This window comes from Hirundo rustica, chromosome 8 (assembly GCF_015227805.2).
Source record: "Hirundo rustica isolate bHirRus1 chromosome 8, bHirRus1.pri.v3, whole genome shotgun sequence".
NCBI classification, from domain to species: Eukaryota; Metazoa; Chordata; class Aves; order Passeriformes; family Hirundinidae; genus Hirundo; species Hirundo rustica.
The window spans coordinates 19,804,026-19,827,278 of NC_053457.1; the positions used below are offsets into that span (position 1 = coordinate 19,804,026).

The 23,253-nt window shown below is 39.2% G+C and overlaps 3 protein-coding genes across 6 annotated transcripts in view; 2 read left to right on the forward strand and 1 right to left on the reverse strand.

Moving 5' to 3' along the window:
• The window catches only part of TBC1D12 (TBC1 domain family member 12), a 42,393-nt gene extending 38,903 nt beyond the window's left edge, over positions 1 to 3,490 (forward strand). For all 3 annotated transcript variants that reach the window (XM_040071451.2, XM_040071452.1, XM_040071450.1), the window contains 3 exons: positions 86 to 195; positions 1,316 to 1,574; positions 1,797 to 3,490. In XM_040071451.2, coding sequence (XP_039927385.1) covers positions 86 to 195; positions 1,316 to 1,574; positions 1,797 to 1,865 — 438 coding nt within the window. In that variant the 3' untranslated portion in view covers positions 1,866 to 3,490. The remainder of the gene's footprint in view (positions 1 to 85; positions 196 to 1,315; positions 1,575 to 1,796) is intronic.
• Positions 3,491 to 3,623: 133 nt separating this feature from the next.
• NOC3L (NOC3 like DNA replication regulator) lies at positions 3,624 to 17,812 on the forward strand. Its single transcript, XM_040070699.2, has 21 exons — positions 3,624 to 3,669; positions 4,863 to 5,070; positions 5,458 to 5,584; positions 5,799 to 5,956; positions 6,067 to 6,123; positions 7,110 to 7,240; positions 7,692 to 7,853; positions 8,666 to 8,759; positions 8,951 to 9,126; positions 9,345 to 9,473; positions 9,937 to 10,068; positions 10,432 to 10,512; positions 11,061 to 11,161; positions 11,625 to 11,697; positions 11,769 to 11,832; positions 11,920 to 11,991; positions 12,969 to 13,150; positions 13,383 to 13,511; positions 14,124 to 14,221; positions 15,506 to 15,590; positions 17,294 to 17,812. The coding sequence occupies exons 1-21, from the start codon at positions 3,661 to 3,663 to the stop codon at positions 17,423 to 17,425; spliced, it is 2,400 nt and encodes a 799-aa protein (XP_039926633.1). The 5' UTR covers positions 3,624 to 3,660; the 3' UTR covers positions 17,426 to 17,812.
• Positions 17,813 to 18,831: 1,019 nt separating this feature from the next.
• The window catches only part of PLCE1 (phospholipase C epsilon 1), a 139,249-nt gene continuing 134,827 nt past the window's right edge, over positions 18,832 to 23,253 (reverse strand). For both annotated transcript variants that reach the window (XM_040070697.2, XM_040070695.2), the window contains one exon: positions 18,832 to 22,748. The gene's annotated coding sequence lies outside the window, so the exon portion shown is untranslated. The remainder of the gene's footprint in view (positions 22,749 to 23,253) is intronic.

Consider the following 23,253-nt stretch of genomic DNA (forward strand, 5'->3'; position numbering starts at 1 on the left):
CCTCAGTTCTTGCTGGGGTTCTCACTGGTTTACAACCAAACGTTCTTTTGATGACTGCTTATGGTGTGCTTTACTATCCCTACAGATGCTGAAATACTTTGCAGCCTTTGAAGTATTTTTCGAAGAAAATCTTCCTAAATTGTTTCTTCATTTCAAATCATACAGTCTTACTCCAGACATATATTTGATAGACTGGTGAGTTCATAGAACATAGAAAACCTAACCTTAGAACTGTTGGAACACTTTCTATTTTGCTATAGGTCTTTCAGTGCTGGAAATAAAGCACAAAAAAAGGCATTCAGTAGGTCTTGTGAAATAATGATGAACTGTTTTGTGTAACTGCAGTTCCTCTGGCAGGCTTCAAGCTTTATTAAAAGGGATGTATTCAGTTAAAAAATGAGACAAACAGGAGTTCTGTGTGTTCATTTTCTTGTTGCTGCAGTTGTGTGACATAAGTAGGGGAGAGGAAGCTGCTATACCGTAGTAGTATGGTGTACTGTGATTGTGACTTGATGAATAGAGCATTGTCAGCTACTGAAGGAAGTATAACTATAGGAGTAGAGATTTAAAAGCAGAGGGAGGATGAAATTTAGGACCTGGTTTGAAAAGGGATAGACTTGAAAATACAGTGAACAATTTGAAGTAACCAATGTTCTAAAGCAGAGAGTAGCAAGCTCTGTGTGTGTCTGTAGTGGAAAGTAGTAGTGCAGGCACCCTTGAGGTGTGGTAGTGCTGTCAAAAACAGGTATCTGTTTGTGCACATAAGGATGAGCTTCATCTAGAATTATTATTAGATTTTTGTGATTTTAATGTGAACAAACTCAAAAATGTATCAGAGAAATGTAGCTATTGACTTATCATAGTATGTTAGTGGGATGCAACCCAGTTGAGATGAGTTGTGGCTTTAGGTTTAATTTAGGAAGTAAATGATGAACAGAGCTGTTAAACTCTATGGCTTTAATGGGAAAGGTTAAGTTACACAGTTGTGATCTTTGCTTAAGTTCCTATGTGTGTGTTATAGTCTGAGTATGAAGAGAATTGTCACTTTCTTAGCAAAAGCTTTCTAAAGGAGATGGCATCCAAATGGAAGGATTTCTTGTGGCATAAAAAGAGATGGGTTTCAGAGTACAAGTTCTGACTTCAAGAGCTGGAGTCTTGTGGATCATTGAAATAGGGGGAAAATAAGAGTATATAAAATAACTTGTCATTTGCTTACTCTGAACGAGAGTAACTGAGATTTAAAGGAAGTTGTCTTTTCATTTTTCTGAAACGAGTTATAACTCTTCCTTTTTGTTTGTTTTTGACTCATTTGTAGGATTTTTACACTCTACAGCAAATCATTACCACTTGATCTGGCCTGTCGTGTCTGGGATGTTTTCTGTAGAGATGGAGAAGAATTTTTGTTCAGGACAGGATTAGGAATCCTTCGGTTATATGAAGATATTCTCCTACAGATGGACTTTATTCATATAGCACAGTTTCTAACAAAACTTCCAGAAGATATTACATCAGAAAAGCTTTTTAGTTGTATTGCAGCTATTCAGATGCAGAATAGTAACAAAAAATGGGCACAGGTGAGTTTCTTGGAGAGACATATATCAAATCAGACATGTCAGCACGTGGGGCACTTCTCCTCATGATTATTTAGGCTGCTTGTCTGACTCCTGAGCAACAGGCACTTCCTTTCTAGTGTCTCATTCTAGAAAGTAATCTCCATGCTAATATTGTGGTGGTTAATACTGATAGTATTATAACACTGTCAGTCTTCATATTCATTAAATAATTTACTTTTCCAGGTGTTTGCCTCACTGATGAAGGACAACAAAGAGGGGGACAAGAACCATAGCCCAGCACCGAAAAGCTAATGTTGAGGTCTATTGGAAACGTGGAAAACCACTTGATGACAAAGAAGTTTTCACATCATTTCTATGTGGAAAAAGCACTATAGAATATGTGAAAATGATTTGGAAAAAACCCACAGCTCTCAGTGGAGTAATGAACTGATGAAATCTTCACCCTTTTGCCAGTATTAGTTTTTGCCGTGGGAAGATCCGATTTCACACAGAATACTAAAACCTATGAAACTGAGAAGTGGGGAGTTCATATTTAATACTTTAAAAGAATCAGCTCAATGCAATAAACATTTGTAATAACTTCTGTTGGTACTTTAAACAAATTTTTGAGGCATAACTGTTTTTACAAATACCACAAAGGCACTTTTTGGAGGGGATGAGGGAAATGCTAAATCTAAAGGCCCCAAAACTGCTATCCAAACCAAATGCTTTGGTACAAACATTACCTCCAAAATTAACAATTTGCAAGTATTGAGGACCAAATAAGGTGGTTTGGTATGTTTATGTGCAAGGTGGTTAAGATTTGGGAAGGGGTATTGTCTTATTTACTTGTTTGGGTTTTTTTTGTTTTTTAAGTTGCAGCTTCATTCAGCTTCATTCTTCAGTCTGGGCAAATGTAATTAACTCAGGAACTGTAGACGTATTGTGCCCAAACCTAGAGCAAAAATAATCTGAATTTTAAACAGTGGTAAGAACAGGGCTGCTGTTTTGACTGTACAGCTTTCAAAGCAAGTGGTGTTTAAGCATTTGTTTTGGTGTATTGGTTGTGGAGTAAATGGAGTGGGTATTCTGTGAAAGGGTTTTGCCACGAGAAGGTTTATATTGTTGAGCCATTTCTAACTAAAAAATACTTGTATGTAATGGTGAACACTAGAAAATTACAAGGCTATCTAAAGGCTTTTGTGTTTTCAAAGAAGCAGCCACTTTTAACACTTGGAAATAATGCAGACACATTATTGTTTTTGAAACTGTCTTTTTATTAGCGTGCAATACTGAAATCCAAAAAGCATCTGGTTTAGTGACACTTAGTCCTTTAACATCTTTTAACTGTGAGACATAAAGTCATACTGTACGTGTCACGGCAAATATTTTCAAACATTTCCTGTTCTTGAAGATGCTGTACAACAACCTGTGGTTGTAGGGGACAGAAATTTAAAATGGATAGCACTGCAGGTGACGAACACTTGCACTCTCTTGATCCATTTTTAGCTAATATTTAATGTAAATAAATTCCTTACATGTGGGTTTTTGTAACTGGTCCCTCTGGAAATCAAGTAAAAATTACCATTATGTATTTTTAAGTGCGGGAGGCTTCCAGTTGTCTGGTGTTTTAAACGCGGAGTCTGCATAATCGGGGTAAAGATTTAGTGTGGTGTAACTTGCGTTGCTATCTGGTTTAAAAACTACATATATGCTACTCATAACATTACGATTTGAAATGTAAATGTCAGATTTTTCTTAACTTATGTATTCACTACTTTAATTGGATCCAATTTGTCTTATATTTTTGTGTTATCTTGTACAGTTTTCTTACTTTTCAACTATAAATCTGTATATAACTGTAAATAGAAGGATCAAGCCTTCCTTTAAGACCACTAGTCACAATTCCCGTGTAAATAAAACTTACAGCAGCTGCGGCCCGTGTTTCTTTTCCCTTGCCGCGGCCGGGCCGGGCCCCGCTCTCTGCGCGCTCTGCGGGCGCTGCCGGCGCTCTCTCGGCCTCCGCCGCCAGGGGCCGCTGTGGGCGCCGCGGCCGCGCCGCGCGGGGAGCGCTTCCGCCGCCGGGCAGCACGCGCGGGCCGCCGCCATGAAGCCGGTAGGGGCTGTGAGGGGAGCGGGCCGGGCGGCGCGCGGAGGGGGCCCGGGGCTCACGGGCGGGACGGGCGGCCGTGGCCGCTGCCGCCGCGCCCCGGGGCTCCGGGAACGGCAGAGCAGTGCGGGTGCTTAGGGCGGGCACCGGCGGCGCGGCGTAGGCTCGTGTCTCACCCCGAGACGAAACGCTGATTTTTCAGAGCCTTGCCGATAACCCAACATAGGAAGGGAAGCTAAAGTTGAGCTGACAAAAATTCCGGCTTCACACATTTTCCACGGCGTGTTCTCAGTGGGAAGGGGCCCGCAAGGCTCGTGGAGCCCAGCTCTTCAGTGGCTGGCCCGCACAGGGAGTGATCCCACAATCTTGCAGTTATTAGCACCATGTTCCGACCAACTGAGCTAAGGATTCCAGGAGCCCCACCCTCATCCAGCCGCTTGTCCCCTTTGTGAAGGGACGCATCATCCCTAACAGCGATTCGCTGTCCAGTTTGTCTGCGCAGCCTTTCCTTCCCGTAAGGTGATCCCTGCCGTGTCCGTTCCCACCCCGAGCACCCTTGGGAATGTTTTGCAGGTTTGACACGGGCCGCACGTACTGACCCGCGCCTGCGGGTTTTCCCCGAGGCCGGTTTGTCAGCCCACGGTGCCTCCCCGAGCCCTGGCCCCCTAACCCTGCTCTAGTACAGCTGCTGTTGTGAGCCTTGCAGCAGGCAGCCTCGCCAGGTCCCTGCAGCTGCTGGGCAGGGAGAGTTTCGCGCAGAAGAAAGCCAAAGCTCAGCTTAGGGAGATGTCCTGAAGGAAGACATTTGCTCGAGGCTGTGGCCTTGGACGTTAAAGTCCCCCGAGGTACTTTGTGAAGTGCAAGGGAGCAGCAGAACTCTGAGAAGAGAACAGAGTACTTGGGAACACACGAAGAACTGCACCCTAACAAGCTGTGTACCATACCTTGAGTGTCTATGTGTCTAAAAGTGATGGACAAAGGGTTTATTAAAATAGTTGCCAGAGAATGTTTTTGTAGAACATTTGTCACTGTGCTCTCTTCTCAAAGATGTAACACAGTTGTGTAAATTTGAGGCTAACTGACAATACTGTTAGCAAGGAACACATTGTTCAGTCCTTATACTCAAAGATCTTAAACAGTGGAATAAATTTTGCAAAGGCTGTTAACATGTTGGTGACTTGAATCTTTCTGTTTTCTAGAGAAAAAACACAAAGCGAGTTCCAAGTTTTCGCAAGTTACTGAGAACTAGTCAAATAAAACTTGACAATAAATTAAAGAATAAACAGTACAAGCAGAAGAGTGCTGCTAAGAAGTATCGTAAAGAGCAAAAGAAGCTAAGGGAGGCTGTCAGAGATGCTATTTCTAGAAAGCCTTTTCCGTTGGAGGAATGCAAGAAGAAACAAGTTGGTAAGCATTTTCTCAGCTATGGGGGTTACTAAATATCCTGCTGCTTCCTGTTGTAAAGTTCGAGGAAACAACACTTCATTTTCTGTGTACAAATAGTTGCTGTTCCTGTTGAAAGAATGGGAGACTTGTGAAAAATACAAAATGTTGCCATTCTGGCACCTAGAGCTGTCAGTTAAAGATGGTAGAAATGTGTTTGCACTGATCATTATTGGATGTCACAGCAAAGGGGCAGTTTCCTGGGAAAACAAAACCCTCATGCACAATGGTCAGTGAGCTCCAGGTAGAAGTAAGGCACAAAATGGCCTCTAAAAGTGTAGGCAGGGTTAGGTTTTTAAGGGTGACTATATATAAGGGATCTTAATCTGTACACATCATCTTCTAAAATAGCTAGAAAATGGGAAGAAAAAGAGGAAGAAGATGCTCTTCCACTGGACATGCTGGATGAAGATGACTTAAAATTGATGGAGGATCTGGCCCAAAAAGCATCCTTTTTAACCAGAGATCTTTCTTCTAAGTGAGTTGCAATGTCTCCTTTTCATACCAATTCAGCCTTGTGTGGTTAATATGTAATTAATATGTAAAGTAATGCGTTTATCGGGAGGTCTCTTTTAGTTTCTTTGCAGCTGGCCTCACCCTGGCCTGGGTGAGAGGCAGACAGTCCAGCTGGTCAGGCATAGCTCTTGTCTAATTACATGGCTGGTTCATTTAGTTTGCCTCGTATTTTCCAGTGAACCCGTTCACATCAAAAAAAGAAAACGTGAAAGCGTGATTGAGAAATACGAGAAGGTGCCAAGACGTTTGCAAACAGAGCCAGAAAAAGAACTCATCCACCTGCTCCCCATCAAAGACAAGAGTGGCATAATTCCTCAAGCTGTGGAAAAGCCAGGTAAGACACAGAATCTCTAACTGGTATAGTAGCCAAGAAGTATATAAGCATTCATTTAAAATTTCACAGTGTTTATTACATGCTTGACACTAGACACTCTGTTTTTGCAGTTGTCAGTGCTGCACATGATGAAGAAGAGGACACAGAAGATACGGAGGAAGCAGAGGGTAATAAAGCTTTTTTTTTTGCTTATTGTTGGCTTTGTTTTCCAGATCACTGACATACATGAAAAGCATTTAGCTATTCCCCAAGGAAGTTTGCAATTGAAGTGTATTTTGTTCAGGATGTTTTTGAGTATCTTCATTACCATGTTGCCATCAAAACCAGGATAACCATCCTTCAAAGCTTGCACTCTTACCTGTTAGAATCTCAGGAATGGCTGGCTTCAGATTCTCTTTCTTCAAAATTATTTTGATTTTTCACCTAGAACTGCTGCTTGCATGAAGTTCCTTTTATCCGTTGTGTCATATTTGCTAGTAAGAAGGAAATACTGGTCTTACATAAAGAATATCTATGTAGTTGCATTTTGATTACGCATATCATTTTGAAATGCAGTTCAGGACACAGATTTTCGTAGGCTTTAAGTGTCTCTCTTTGTCTTTAAAATTTTTTACTTAAAACCCAGGAAATGGAGATTTTATTTGCAGATGTCTATCAAATTAATGGTCATTTTCAAGTAACCTGGAGACTTGGATCCTTACTGTCTAAATATAATCTGAAATTGAGGAAGGAGATACTTCTAGCAAAATAATACTCAGAAAACACTAACAAAAACAACTGTATTTTTAAAAGAAGAAGTGAATGGTGAATAATTTGATACAAATTGCAGAGCACTGCAGTTTCTTGGTGTGGTTGGGGTAATACGTTGAGTTTATATGTTCCTACTTTACTCAGAGAACACCATGGGCAGATTTGAAAACATTTAGTCCACTTCTTTTTGCAAGCAAAAGGGTTTGAAGCGTGGCAAAAATGAATCTGTGGGCTAATATAAGATCTAGCAAAGTCATTCTTAAAGCTCCTTTGGCAGTGGAACTTCTTGTGTTACTCTCGTGTGGCCTTACCAGGTTACCTGTTTGAAATGCAGTATCTACAACATGGCATTTGTTAAGTGACTTCCCCTCTTTTCTAACTCTCACACTCTAACATGTGCCAGACTTTAACGAGGAGCCCCTGCCTGTTCTCACTCCTGAGGAAATGGCTGCTCAAAGGAGACAAAAGCTGCAGGAGAGGAAGATGCACATAGCTGCCTTAGCATCTGCCATTCTTTCAGAGCCAGACAGCAATGTAGGTACATTTACTTAACCTGCGTGTGCATGTGTCTGTGTTGTGCACGGTCAAGAAACAAAGATCTGAATGAGCAAAGAGTAGCAAAAGCACAGGAGTATATGAGTAGAACAAGGAAAAGATCAGTGTTGTATCACTTTGGTTATTTTCTGTACATGCTGCCTTGTTTCTTAAGCATAACCCTTACGTAAGCTCTGATTTCAGGGTTGTATCTGATAGTTCTCAATGCTTCAGGATATACTAATAATTTTCTGTAATTTTGTGCAAGTTTGTAATAGCAGGATATTTTCAACATTCCTGAGACTGAAATTTTGTTGGGATATCTATAATTTCCTGGATCTTTATGCAGTGCTAAGTAGGGTCTGAGTAACTGCAGAGTTAATGTATGGTGTGCTTTTCCCTTGGTTTGTGGTTGATCTTCATCTGATGTCTGCCTGTTTTCTTCAATCAGATTAAGAAGCTGAAGGAGCTGCGTGCCATGCTGATGGAACAGGATCCTAATGTTGCTGTGATTGTTAGGAAGCTGGTCATGGTGTCTTTGATGGAGATATTCAAAGATATTGCACCTTCGTACAAAATCCGGCCTCTGACTGAAGCAGAGAAGGCTACCAAGGTGAAATAGCAAATCTATTTGTAGTGTGTATGAGTAGTTAGCTATGCCAGATAGTAAGGCTGATTTGTTTAATATGAATTTATGGTTTTGAGCAAAGGGGAACAAATACACAAATACTAGTGGAAGCTCTGAAGCGTTGACACTTTGAGGAAGAGAGGTTTTGGTTTTGAGCCTTTAATTCTTACGTAGTTGCTTCAATAAGTAGGTGACATGCATGTTAATGGAGGGGAAAAGCAGTGTCTGAAAACAGTATGCCAAACCTGGGTGACTTTCCTCATAAACCTTGGAATAAGGTCCTGCACTAAAGAGAGTTAGAAAGCAAGTTATGCAATGTTGTCACCTAACTGGCACAAATTTCTTTGAAATGTGTTCAACAATTTGTTGAACAATGGCAGAGTAACTTTTTTTTCTGGAGCTTGTTTTTGACCAATTTGTAGAAGGTTTTTTGGATATAGGTTTAATGCAGTTATATAATCTTATCTATATAAAGTAATATATTATATTATATTATATTATATTATATTATATTATATTATATTATATTATATTATATTATATTATATTATATTATCAATCTAGTTGATAATGTTACTTCAAGCTCAATAAATAAAATAGGTCTAGTTGGAAAAGACCCTCTGAACACATCTGTAGAAAAATGCAGAAATACTTTATTTTTAATACATTTCTAGGAATGTCTGCCTAGAAGAAAAAACTACTTAGATACTTGATGTTTGTTTGAAATTTTTTTTCACTGTTGGCTAATTTCAGTATTTAGCTCTCCAAATAAACTCTCATTTCAATTATGTTTACAGGTTAAAAAAGAAACACAGAAACTGAGAGAATTTGAAGAAGGCCTTGTAAGCCAGTATAAATTTTACTTGGAAAATCTGGAACAAACAATTAAAGGTACAGTTAACACTTCCCATTTTTTGAGTCAAGGCAAAATTGTTTGCAGCAGTTTCCCTTCTCTGAATGAATGGTACCTTCTGTCTGAGATAGCACTCGCCTGAAGTACGCCTGCAATCACTAAAAATTTAAATATTTTTAAGATCACCATCATTCTGAAGAGTAATCACTAAAAATAATGTTTTGTGCAGATTGGAAGCAAAGAAAATTGAAGAAAAGCAATGTCATCTCATTAAAGGCATATAAAGGTCTAGCAGAGGTAGCAGTGAAGTGTCTGTGTGAGCTGCTTGTGGCCCTACCCCACTTCAACTTCCACAATAACATTATTGTTCTCATTGTTCCACTCATGAATGATCCATCAAAAATGGTAAGTGATTTTCTGATTAGAGAAAGAGTTCTTGTTTTGTGTGAAAACTAATTATTTCTGAGCATTATTCCACAATATCCAGAGCTTTTGGCCATATTTTATCACTGTTTTACACGCTGTGTGCACTTTATAATTGGTAAATACCATGAGTATCATCTGTTACTAGCTGTTGTTGTGGACTTGGCTTTACAGAACAATTTCTGTGTTTTACTTTTCAGATTTCTGAACTGTGTGTTGAGGCAGTTAAGAAGCTCTTTAAACAGGACAAGTTGGGCTATGCTTCACTTGGTGTAGTTAAAGTAATTTCTGGCCTTGTGAGGGGTAGAAATTATGATGTCAGACCTGAGGTAAGAGTCTTTCTGTTGTACCTCACAATATTCTTCTGTCAAAAGTTTCAAAAACGCCCAAATGTTAAAGTTACTGCAGCTGCTGGTTACAGACAAGCAGAATTTCCTCACTCTGTCAGACCACAGACAGTTCAGGATTAGGCTGAGCCAGAGTTGGAGAGGTATGGGGCAAGGGAAGGAGACTGGGAGGTGGAGAGCAGATTCTGCCAGAGACACGGCTTAAGTCAGGCAGGGAGACTTGCAGTGAGAGGCAAATGGAGGAATGGACAGAAATGGACAGTGCTGGGGAAGGAACTGGGAGCAGGGATCAAGAGATACAGGTGTGAAGGAACAGGAGGGGAGTAAACAGAAGAACTTTTGACCAGCAAAGCCCACTAGCTCGAACGGAATTCAGGATTTCTTACCCTTAGTTCCTATCAGGTTGTAGATGACCTTTCGTTGTATTTATTTTATTCTACAACAGGTGTTAAAAGTATTTCTTCACTTAAGAATTAAGGAAGTAGAATTACAAAAAGATTCTGAAGACATTGCACCAAAGAAAAAGTTCATGACGTACAAAGAGAAAAGAAAAAATCTTTCCAGAATGCAAAGAAAGGTACTACATGTGCTTTCTCGTCCTCTACTTGTTACTTTATGTAGCAATTTGTTCCAGCAATGATTGCACATCTGCTGTTGCCATTGTTAACTCTCAGCATCAGTGATCAGTTTTTGCATTGTACTTGAAAATTTATGAGGTTCTACAGGGAATTTAATTATCTTCCTATTTTTTCCTCTTTCCTGTCTTGATAATGCTTTTGATTGATTGTTTCTGATAGGATGAGGGCTATCCTGTAGAATCACTGGGTAAGCAACTCATCAAGCAGGAAAAATCTGTTCTCTGGATATCTTTTCAACCTGGATATCCAGACTGGTTGGAAGCATTGAATCTGTTGTCTTAAAATCAACTGTATATTTTCAGTGGAAAAAAGCAGAAGAGAAACTGGAACGAGAGCTCCTGGAAGCAGAAGCATCAGAAAGTAAAGAAAAGAAACTGAAGTTGGTAAGTAATTTAGAGCTTATTTTCCTATTTTAGCACAGCGGCAGCTCCTAACCCTTTTCTAGCTAAGTGTCTTCCCTCCATCCCAACCTGTCAGCATTCCACATGTCTAGATCATGCTGTCAGCTAACAAACACTTTGCCTGTGACAGAGATCTAGGTTTTAGTAAACCACGCTCTCAGTTTAGCCAGGAGGGCCAACGTAGCCGTTCCTGTTCCCTTCTGCTGTCTGCTCAAACTGGTATTGAATCCATTGACAAATGTCCTCCAGGTTCCTGTTCCATAGGACACTGTGTGTGGGTGTTAGAGCCTCTCAGAGTGGCCTTTAGGCAAAGGAGGAGTGTAGCAGTAGCCAGGAGAGAGCCAGGGGCAGGAGAGCCCTGGAGGACTTGAGCTTTTCAGCATAAGAAGAGCAGAGATGGCAGTGCCAGGACTGGTTTGGAATGCCTGAGTGCAGGCTGAAGGAGAGAAAAGCATTTCAGCTGAGTTTAAGTGAAGTAGAAATGTCTGTCTTGCATGATTAAGTATTTAATTTTGTTTTCTTTCCTTCAGCACACAGAGACCTTGAATATTGTATTTGTAACTTACTTCAGGATCTTGAAGAAAGCTCAGAAGTCTCCACTTTTGCCAGCTGTGCTAGAAGGTCTTGCAAAGTAAGAACTGACTACCTTCTTTTGTGTGTGTTGGAAAAGACATAAAGCACTAAAGAAATTTTTGTCTCTGAAAGGGATTTAAGCAGTGAGAAAAGATAGCCCCTGACAAATAAATTGAAATTCTTTTATTTCTCTGCTGAAGTTTTCCACTGTGTCCAAAACCATTTCAATGTGATTTGGAATTTCCTATGATAGAATTGATGTGCTGCAAATGCCACAAGTGTGGTGTGTTTCCATTATTTTGTCTGATTAATTGCTAAGGGACACAAGCATGTTGTTACTGTTCTAGAAAAGCCATGATTAGCATGTTGAGGGCTGAATTATTATTTCCTGTGAAGATAGTAAATGTTCAGCATTTGATTTAGTCTGCTTTTAAGGTGTGGATCTTGGCAATTCAGAACGCTTTGAACCGAGTTTACAGATAATATCTATAATTTAAAAATTAAAATCTCTTTGATTCAAGGTTTGCTCATCTCATAAATGTGGAATTTTTTGATGACCTATTGATTGTCCTTCATTCTCTTATTGCATCTGGGGTAAGTTGAATTTTATTACAATTTCTTAAAATTACTTTCTTTTGGGTACTTAATCAGTTTTGTATTCTTAGGATCTAAGCTATCGGGAGAGTCTTCATTGCGTTCTCAGTGCTTTTCATATACTCTCTGGTCAAGGTAGGAGATTTTTAAAAACAAACTTTTGTTTAATATTGCCTGATAAATAAACGGAGTAAATGTGTTTATTTGGGATTATGTTTACAGGTGATGTTCTTAACATTGATCCAATGAAATTTTACACACATCTGTACAAGACACTGTTCAGCCTACATGCAGGTAATTCCAGATTCTTATTTTCACTGTTCATCTAGATAATGTTTATTCTGTTTCTTTGCTATCAAAGCCTTTATGTAACATTAATAAACTACACTTTTTTTAAAGGTACCTGATTTCTGAGATGATTGTTGTCTGGTTTAACCTACTTTTTTTTCTCGAGGTGCACATTGCATTACTGCCATACAAATACTTGAATTATTATTCTAATACATGGTAGCAGGTTTTAATTATGCCATTTCATTAGGAAATGCAAAGTATTTGGTCTTAGATAAGCATTTAGTCTGTCCTCAGTTTAAATTTTTTTTACTTCCTTATAATTCTTTCAGTGGCAATTTAAAAATTCTTGTCTTTTTTCTCTAATTCTCCCTCCATAAAGAAAAAACACCTGTTTTTTCTAACATAACTCTAAAAATAATTTTAATTTAAATTCTGTTTTTTAAAATTTTCTAATACATATTTCTGATTTTTATAACGATAACATTTATATGTTCTAATCTAAATTTTCCATAAATTCTGAGAAGTGGAATAATTTATGAAAAAAAAAATTATAAAATTTGAAATTAACGTAATTTTAATTAACTTCAGGAATGTGAATTCACTAGTAATAATAAATATTCTGCAGTTCTGGTAGAAGAAGTCTGGTAAAAGACTAGATCTTTTTACTGTTTAATAATTTATAGAAAATGATACAATGAATGCATTTAGGATTAAAGCAGTAGCTGTGTTTAGCGATTAGGTATTTTTGATGGAAGAAGTATTTTCTTAGAAAGGAGCCCAGAAGCAGTGGTACATTTTTCCTGTTTGAAGCTGGACTGTTTTGATCACAAAAGGGTGGGGGGTTAATGTCTGTATGACGTGAGCGGTGTCTGAGCCTCGCAGTCTCATGCTGTTCTCAGTTCAGTGTCCAGCCCTTAGAGTATCCAGCTGTGTGTCCATGAGGTGGTTCTTTACTCTTTGTATGAAATTCTGCTTTTGAGGTGGCACCAACGAGGACATAGGGATTGTGCTGCAGTGCCTGGATGTCATGTTTGCCAAGAGGAGGAAGCAAGTCTCCCAGCAACGAGCTCTTGCTTTCCTAAAGCGACTTTCCATCCTTGCTCTTCATGTGCTTCCAAATTCCAGTGTTGGGATCTTGGCAACAAACAGGCTTTTCATGCAAGTAAGTTTTACTTGTCAGATTTTTAGCTTACTGGCTAAAGGTTATTGATTTTTTTGATAAAATGATTTTGTGCAAAATTTTTTGAAGCATCTGTAACAAGAATGATGAGAACAGAATATGATTAAATGCTGCTGAAACGGAATGAAGTGGAATGAATCCTGAAACTGACTCAATCATGTTATAATTGGCTGGGTGTTATAAACAACTCAGTTTCTGTTTTTTTGTGTTGTAGACATTCCCAAGGATGGACCTCTTACTAGACAATGAATCTCAAGGCAGTGGAGTTTATCTCCCAGAATTAGATGAACCAGAACATTGCAATGCCCAGAACACAGCACTGTGGGAGCTGCACCTGCTCCAGGTTTGTGAACAGCTCAGGGAATTGGGAAGTAACAGCAGTAAACAGCTGCTCAATGTTTAGGTGCTTTACACAAATGGAGAACAGAGGTCTTCAGGCTTATCTGTCAAATCCTGGCCCACATGAGCCTGTTCCAACAGAGTGGAAGACCAACACATGATATGGAAGGATGAGCTCAGAAGTGGATGTTACACATCCTTCATTGTAATGCCACACTTTTTCTTACTGTAGGTTGCCTTACTAGATTCCTTTGGAGACTTTTTAGATCTGTTAAGTTCCCTTGCAGTCCAGCCCTTCTTCCAGGAGGAACTAACACCTTGATCTGTCATTCCAGTCAGGGTTTGGAGAGGGCTTCCTCTGCCCTTTGTCCCTGTGTTCTGGGAGTGGGGATTACCTAACTGTGGAGAGTCATGCTCACAGCATGATGTGAGGGAATAAATGCATGACTAGGTGTTCTCATTCACTTAATCCCACAAACTGATTGATTTTTAGGTACTCAGTTTCTAAAATAAAAGCAGACATTCCATCTTATAGAAACAGAAATAAATGAGATTCATAGATAAATACATTATCCCTTACTGTCTGTCTAGTGCCTTCTTTCTTCCTTTCTTTCAGAGACATTATCATCCAACAGTGCAGAAGTTTGCATCTCACCTTATAGCTGGAGCTCCAACTGAAGGGTCAGGAGCTCTTCCACTTGACTTGAGCCAAAGGTGAGTTATCAGAGAGTTCCTTTTTTTCTAAATAGGCCCTGAAAGGAAGCTGTTGCTTATACTATATTAAAGGAAAAATAAAAGAATTCCTAAAAATAATTGTCTATAAAATTAAGGACTCTGATCTTCAAAATCTCTTTGCTTTTCTGCCAGTACAGAATGCAGACTGCTGCTGCCTTTTTTTTTTTTTCCTTTTGAGGAAAGGGTGTGACAGGGTAAACATCTCCTTGGCCTGACTGTGGCAAGGGTAAACATCTCAAAGTGCAGTGTGTTTTCTTCCCCTGGGAGCAAAATATCTTCAACAGCAGCCCTGAAGGTCTGAGTATGGATCAGGATCACTGAACTGGGGCTGTCCAGTGGAAACCAGAACCCAGGTTGCAGTGTAAGGTCTGTAGCAGGTTAAAATATGAGAACAGCCATCCAGGCTCAGACTAAGATCTAATTCTGCATCCTGTGTTTGCCAGTGGCTGGCAGAAGCTGCATTGTCAAAATGGCAATAAAACCAGGGCATACACTTAAAACATGCTCTGAGCAGGCCTCTGACGGGTTTCAGCCTGGTGGATTTCCTGAACCTGATACCATTTTCTGTTAGTACCTCTCTCTTCATGGAGTTCTTTTCAAAACTGCTCCAAACAGCACTAAAGTCACAATCCTATGAAAGTATCTGTCATAACAATATTTTTTCTCTAAGTGATAGTGGTCTGCTCAGAGCCTCCTGTTCTTATGTAGAGTTGCTTTTTCCAACACTAAATTTAATTTGCCATTTTACCGATCATCTCATACAATCCGTCTGCAGTTCTCTACAGGTAGATCATTATTACTACTACAAATAACTTGATACCTTCCAGCTCTTTTTTGAGCATATTGGAAAGTGCAGGTCCTGGAAAAAAAATGTGGAAATCCAGTTCCCTGTTCTCCCATGGATGTTTTTTTCATAATTCTTTGGCAAGAATTTGGAAATTCTGGCAGATTGTGTCACCTAGACCATCTTTACCTACCTTCCCTCCGCCCCCCCCGCCTTTTTCAAATATGTGCAGATCAGAGCTCTGGGAAGACAACAGTTTTGTGTGTATTTAGACACGTTTTACTTCCTTTGACTTGCATTGTTTCCCAGCCATTGGCTCCTGATCTTTTCCAGGTGATGCTCATTACTCATGAGGAGTTCTAAAGTGTCATGGAGGGGAGAGCGGGGTTTGTGTGAGATGCTGCTCTTGGATTGGTGACGGATCAGCTGAAGTTGCATTTATCTAATGCCATTTTTCTTTCACTGTTTATTTACTGTAGGTCTGCTACAGAACTTTTTGAGACATACTGTATGAAAGGAATGACCTTTAATCCTCCTGTTGCGTCAGTAACACCCAGAAGAAAGGTATTGTTCTCATCTCTCTGTGTCCTTTTTCAACCATGTGACACACCAATATAACCTGCATCTGCTGGCTCACTCTGCAGTGCCCAGGCATTGGCACACTCGGTGTGGCTTTCTGCTTTCCATACTTTTTGCTTCAAGTATATTTTTTAGCTGGCATAAGATACGACTGAGTGTAAGGAAAGAAAAAATAGCTGTATAAATAGTCCTACCTCCCACAGCATCAGTTAACATAGCAAGATTAATATGGTAGCTGTTATTTTGCACTTTGCAGTGGTTCAGTGCAGATTTCTTGGCTCTTTTCTGTAATGATGAACTAATGTTTGTTCAAAAAGCAGTGATAAAAAGCCAGCTCTTTCCCCAGGGTGGGTAGTTGCCAAGACAGCTGGATTTCCAGATTTCCATGATTCAGTGTGTCGAGGCATACTGATCCCTGTTAGTGTCACTACAGCTTTAAAGTGGAAATTTGAGGGGAACAAAGAGTTAATGTAAAAAGAGAAGAAACGGGGGGATGTGTGTTTATATCCTCAGCACTGGATGCGTTCCAGATGCCAGCCTCCAGTGAGCAGTGCGCCCTTTAAAACGTGATAATTTTCCTTCTTTCTCATGTTTGCAAACATTTTAACCTCTTAACCTTGTCAGTGCTCCACTTTGTAACTCAGTAATGTCCGTTGAAGCCTTGAGAGCACAATTTTTTTTTCCATTTTAGAGAAGCAGCTTCTGAAAATGTGTTTGTACTTACTCAGTTGTTTCATGATGACTCCTTGGTACGTGTGTCCTGCGAGGGAGTTACATGAGCAGCTCTGAGTGAGCAAGGCTGAGAACAGCAGATGGGAGAGGAATCTGGGTTGAATAAGGAAATGCACAAGTTGCTTTAGGGAGCAGAAACAATGGAACAGCAAGATCACAGAGTGTCCATAGATGGCTATAATGGACCTAACTGGGAAAATTACCTTGGGGTCTTGCCTGCCTCCATGTTTTTTTGGCTCATTTAACAAATTTTGGCAGTGTCTGAGTTTTACCCTCTGTGTCCTGCATGTCCTGTGTGTGCCAGGCTGCCAGTCTGTCAGCATCTCCCTGCTCTTCACAGAAGCTCCAAACTGGAGCCCTGTGCACCACTAAAGAGAGGCTCTCATTTCTCCCTGAGCGCACAAAGTATTTGACTCTGGGAATGTTAAGACTTTCACAGGGAAGTTTAAATTATGTGCATTATCATCATTCTTCATTTGAGCACCAGGAAAACGCAGGGCTCCAAGCGTGGCTGGAGGCAGAAGGGTCAGGGGATTCCTTTCTGACTCACAGCCTGTGCTGTGAGCATTGTTGCTTTCACTGGCCTTTTGGTCAGAGGTGCTTGATTTATAAATGTGTGCTGTCACCAAACTGCTTGATTTGTATTTGTAAGGTGTGTTGAACAGGAGGCAGTGTGTGAACCCCTCCAGAGCTGGAAGCCATGGCTGTGTGTAGTGGGTAATCTTCTAAAGCCCAGCTTACCACAAACCAGAAAAGCCTCCCCAAACCCACGAGCAAAGGACTGCCTGACATGGTGCTTGCAGATGTCCTGCAGGCCAGGAGGAGTGAGCTGCCAGTTGAACAGGTCTGGTCTAGATGATGGGGACCACGAGAGATAAACAAGAGTGCTAAACTGAGGCAGACATGGAAAACATGGCCTTTGTTTAGTAATACAACTCATACTTTGTAATTTTCAGGATACCTTCTCGCAAATGGATTCATTTGTAGATGAAGAACTGAACAAACAGATTCAACAGCACATCAGTGAGACTGTTGCTCACAAAGCCTTGGATTTTGCTAAACACTTGAAGGAATCATCCTTGGCATGAATGTACCTCTCAATCAAGTTCACTTGGATTCTTCATTATGGAGAAAGATTGGCTGAAAGAAATCACCCGTCATCATAAAAGGAACACAAGTAGGCTTTTGTGTGAATATAGAAACACATAAACACGTAACAGCAGTTTTTCACATAGTTACAGGCCTGTCCCCCTATCCACCAGGCCCCTGTTCAGGGGGCTGGGGAATCACAATGAACTGTCATGCCAGTGTTTCAAAAATGTACAAACCCAGGTAATCTAAGAATTGTTTGCAGCCATGCACAATTGTATTTTTGTTCATATATTTTTAAAAATTTTTTAAGACTATATACATATGTATTTCTGTGAACTCACTGGGTTGTGTTGATAACTTAATAAATATTTTGAAAATGTTAACATAATATTGACTTTTTGATGTCTGAGTTTAGACATTTGGAATATGTATTGCATTTTTCCTGCTTTTCTTCTAATGTCTTTTAACTGTTTATCTCATCTTGAAATGATTTTGCATTTGGTGTTTTTTTTCCCCTCTGCTGAATCTTGATATTGGCAAATTAAGAGTATTGAATTTCAGTTCTAAACTATCATCATGATTGAATGCTCCAGTGCAGTGTCTTCAATTAAGCACTGCTGTCAAGAATACAAGATAAGTACAAGGTAAGAATGTTGGGGTTTTTTTCTATGTAATTCTCTCCACTTTCTCCAAATGCTACTTATAGTCTGATTGGTTTAGAATCCATTTTCAGCTGCATGTTGGCTTTGGCTTTGCAAAGAGCAGGTGAAATATATGAAATAATTTAAAGGTGAGTATTGTCTTCATGTGAATTCCATTGTATAGGGGAATGTAGTGGGCTGTCCCTGGCTGACAGCTAATGCATTTCTGTAGTGCCTAATCTATGATGTGATAATGGTACGTGTGGAAGGTTTGCAAAGCTTTCCTTTAAGTTAGAAAATATCTTTTCTCTAGGGTATTTAGTCCTTTATCCTAATTTATGATTCTCAGATATTTTTGCAATTCATTTATTTCTCTTTTAATACATGTTTTCAGTATTATCGCACTAGTTCAACAACTTCCAAGTAATTAAGCAGAAATTTACAAACGCTTTTGCAACAGGCATCTGTGTATTAAGGATTAGAAAATACCTATGTATTGTATTATATTATACATACAAAATACCTATGTACTGTATTATGTTTACTGTGTAGACTACAAACCTACCTACATAATACTGTTGGTTATACACATTTCTTTCTTCTTAGGCTGTCCTTCCCATAGATTTTGAGTACTTCTTTTTTGGTTCATTGTTAAGTGTTTGCAAATACAGATGTGATTTAAATTCTGCAAAATACCAAGGGGGCCATTTGTCAATACCTTTGTCAGTTCAGGAAGGCAAAAACAAAGAGTCAACATCTTAAACCATTTATTTTTTTACAACATATACAAATACAGTTTATTCAAGTCAGCAGAGAGAAAACAGTCCAGGTGGAAAAGTCACTTTTAAATTGTTCATTTTACATAGTTTCCAAATATATAAAGACTGGCACATAGTGATGTTGCATTGTCAGAATATTTTGACATGCTTGAAGAGGCAGAGGAAGACAACTGTACAAGTCATTCTGAAAGAGCTTATACATCTATTGGAGCAAAATCTATTTACTGCTATTTATTTTTGTGTTTAATTTGCTAACTCTGCCAAACGTCTATCACTATTTAAGTTACAAAATTATCACAGACAGGAAAAAATTGCCACCATTGGTATATCTAGTGGGCTACCCTAAAAGTAAACTGAGTTTTATAGTGGAATAGTAATAGACAGCAATTAAAAACCAGATGTTAACTGAAGCATTTGAAGAGCAGAACAGACAGTTGAATTTCAGAAGCTGCAGACTTAGCCTGTAAAGCTGCCAGGGAAGTCTTCTCTTTTTGAAAATAAACTATGAATGTAAGAGAAAGTGATTTTGAAATATTTGGATATTTCCATGTTGAAGTGTTTAATTCTCGAAAGCCCGTGCATTCTAGAAGCAGACACTTTTCTAAAAGCAGCTATTCAGACACCTCACCTAGCAGTATTTGTGAGCAAGAAAAAAAGTGTGACTAGGCTTAAAACACCAAAAACTGAGACAGTATTTTGTAGTGTTCTGACTGCTCTTACTGGGGTCAGTAAGACAGAAGCAGGAAGCCCTTTGGGCGGCAGAGGAAGCAGCTCCTGGAGTGCCCAGTTCCTACAAGCACAGAGCTGCGCACGCACACAGCAGCTGGGGCTGCCCAGATTTTGGCCCTTACAAACGCACTCTGCAAGCAGCACGGCTGCACAGGGAAAGGCTAAGAAATCGGTAGGAAAGTAGCCATTTTAAAATAGTACAGAATAAAGTACTTCTGTGTTTTTTGCCAACAGGCAACGGAGCTATTTCCACCTGTAAAGTGTGCAGTGCAAGGCCTGCTACTGCTCAGAGACTGCATGTTTCTGGAAGATGTTGATTATTTACATTCCTTTCTTTCAAACTTTATCCTGGAAGCTGCTTCCTGTAAATAGTTTGTAATGTGAAAATGAATGTATTTTCCTAATTGATGTCCACACTCAGCCAAAAGCATGGAAAAGAACAAAGTTATTTTGTCAGTTTTGTCATAGGAATGTGTGAATAGATTCCTGCAGAAATAAAATCTGCGGCTAAACAGAATAAACATTCCTATTAGCACAGTAACTTAGCACATGAAAGCTCTTTAACTGGGCTTTCACAGGAGTTCACAACTCCCCCTTGCTGTTTAATGCTTCGAGTGGTATTGTGTTTCCACTACTTGGAACCAGCAAGAGGAAGGGCACTGCAGTTCTCTCCCAAATCATGTTTCACCATGAAAAGTTTACCTGGATATTTACCAATACCTAAATTAAATTAAATTATGCACGTACATTAATGAAAATACTGGAAGAAGTTTATTAGCCTTATAGTTCCAGAGGTCCATAGGCCTACAAAGTTAAGGTTTCTAAATAAAAAGCCAAATATTTTGCTGTTCTCTTTCACTATGATAAACAGCAGCAAGAGGAGGTTTTGACTGTGATTGAGGATGATGAGCTATTCCCACAGCTAGAAAAATTGTGTTAGCAGAAATAGTACAAAACTGCTGATTTTAAATGGCGACAAGACTTCAGGCTAGCGTTAGGCCTGTAGTGTACAATATGACCGGATTACTGATGTCCCCTTTGCTTGCCCATAATTTTTTTTTTTTTCATATCTATGTGACAGAAAAGCAGTAGTGGATGACAACATGGGTATAAGAACTTTCTAGGTTGAATCCAATTAATAATTAGCAAGGACATCTGCTAGCCTCCTGTGATACTACAGGTGATGTTAACAATTTTCAGAGCTGCTAAAGATAAAAAAAACCCCAACACCCAAAAAACCACACCAACAAAAAAGAAAAAGCTAAACAGTTAGGGGAAAACTGCAGCACATTAAGTGTTGTTTTTAAAATGTCATAAAAACACAAAAATGAGGAAAAAATTCTCAGTGATGTCAAACTGTTACCATGTTAAAATAACGGAGAATGAAGCTAACATTAAAAAAAAAAATGGTTGCAGTAGTTGAATTGTGCAGCAGGTTGATGTATTTCCCAATAATTCCAAAGTATTCCAAAGCAAACTATGCATACTAAGTTGCCACTTCTTAACATTTTGCTCGGGATCAGTCTCTTCCTTGGGCAGGGTGGAGGGAGCACGCCCTCCCAGGGGCTGCTACTCTTGGAATTGGCAACGAGTGACAGGCTGAGCTACCTGGGGGCTTGAGTGGGGTCCTGTTGCTGATTTGCAAATGCTGCTTTGGTACATTAAGTTCAAAACTTTACTTCTGTGAAGGATGAGCGGTGGGAAGTGCATGGCTTCTGTGAGGAAATTTGACTTTTTTGTATGTGTGTGGTTATTTTTCCTGAAAGCTGGAAGTGACCTCAAGAGGGCACTTTTTTGCTTTGGTAAATGGCTACTTTATAGGCATTTTCTGTAGGGTATAGTGAAAGACTTCATAATTCCTGGTGACAGAATGCAGGTTCTGGCCGCTTGTTTATATGCCAGTTAATGACTTTGTTTTCTTTTATTTCACTTTCTTATTCATAGGGAGAGCATTTAGCTGTCATGAGACTACAGCCTGTAACTTCTTTCCTCTGTTTAGGGGTTGTTCTAGTGAAACAAAAGCATGTGCAGAGCAGTTTGTTCCCCAGACACATTTCTTGTGGGAGATCAAAGGGATGGCCGATTGCAGCAGTTGTTTAATTTGTGCCCCTCTAATGGATTATTTTAAATAACGAAACACGTCAGTAATTCCCATGGAGGGAAAAAAAAGAGACTACCACAACTAACTAAGATAACAAAAGATGAATTCAGCACACGTAAAACTTCACAACAGTGTTTCTATGTAAACAGAATTGTCAAGAGTTATAGTGTAAAGTTTTATGCTCTCTGGGTTTAACAGACAAGTAAAAAGACAGTTCCTGACTACCTGGAAAAATGTGGTTTGAATTCAAAATTTTGAAATGTTAATTGCACTTATCAATGCATTGTTTTGAATTTGGTCAGTACTGGGTTTAAACACCTTGTGCTGAAAAGAAACAACCAGAAAAGATCCAATATTTTTTTTCCTCTAAATCCAGAGAAAGATAAAAAAGTCTGCATTTTCTAAAAAGTAGTATATGATAAATATACTATACAATGGCATGTACTTTGAAACATGATAATAAATATTCTTTCTTTAAACACAAGCCTGGAAAACTAAAATTTATGCGAAGAAAATGTTCCTTGCCAAGGTCTCACTACCAGTAAGGTGTATTCAGCTATTGTACATTATTTTGTTAATGTAGATAAACCATAAATAATTTTGAGTGTTTTGTGTATTCACCAAAGTTAAACAGATATGCAAAGGAAGTTACAGTATATTTAAATCTCTTTACAATCACTTAACACAGTGTTTAACAGTAATCGTCAGGTAAAAGTGCGTTATTTTAATATGAGACACATAAAAGAACAGTCTGCTTCTCTGCCTTCAGATTCCTTAGAGGCAACAAGCTAAAATTATCTTTTGTTTAAAAAGGGGAGGGTGATGACACGTGTTTGTTTACAACATACAGTCCAAGAAAACTTCTCCATCCGCCTATGGAGAATCTGCAGATGCAAAGATACAGGAAGAGATTCTGAGAGCTGACAGGCATCTTTCCCATCAACAGTATCCCATTTAGGATTCCCAGATTCTGGATGTTAATCCAGCAGCATTGCCTGGATTAAGCATTTGTAGCACAGGGCACATAATTGCTGACCAATTCAGTCCACAGCAGGATCCTTCAAAGGCACTGCAGAAGGATTCAATCATGTAAATTCCAGGTTTGAGTTTCAGGGGGAAAAAAAAGAAAATATTAAAAAAAAAAAAAAAAAAAAAAAAAGGAAAAAAAAGCACAAAACAAAAAGAAACAAAAACCCCCAATGCAACAAAACCCCAGTAAAACAAAAACCGAACCAAATGCAGAAGAGGGAAAGTGACTCTGATTTTTCCATAATTTACTTTGCTTTCCTTGAATTCTGATTGTTTTAATGCATATGGGGGGGTTATAGCAGCCTAGAAATAAGCTGTCAAATTCATCCCTTCCTATTTGAAATACCTTGCAAATGAAAACAGTGCTTGAGTTCTGTTAATTTAGTGACTTAGCAGCAGCATTACAGTGCATGTCAAATAATGCTTTCATGATTAGATGTATACAGAAAAAAAAAAGTAATCTTAAATTGGCCATCTGCGAGGTGGAATTATCAACACTGAAAAAGATTTCTTCGTTTGCAATGAGCTGCAACTTCCCAGCTGCT

Excerpts from the sequence above, each read along its gene's own strand:
- NOC3L (XM_040070699.2), top strand. Across the intron at positions 7,241-7,691 it reads TTTCAGAGCCAGACAGCAAT|ATTAAGAAGCTGAAGGAGCT; the intron begins GTAGGTACATTT and ends TTCTTCAATCAG. Across the intron at positions 11,833-11,919 it reads TCATATACTCTCTGGTCAAG|GTGATGTTCTTAACATTGAT; the intron begins GTAGGAGATTTT and ends TTATGTTTACAG.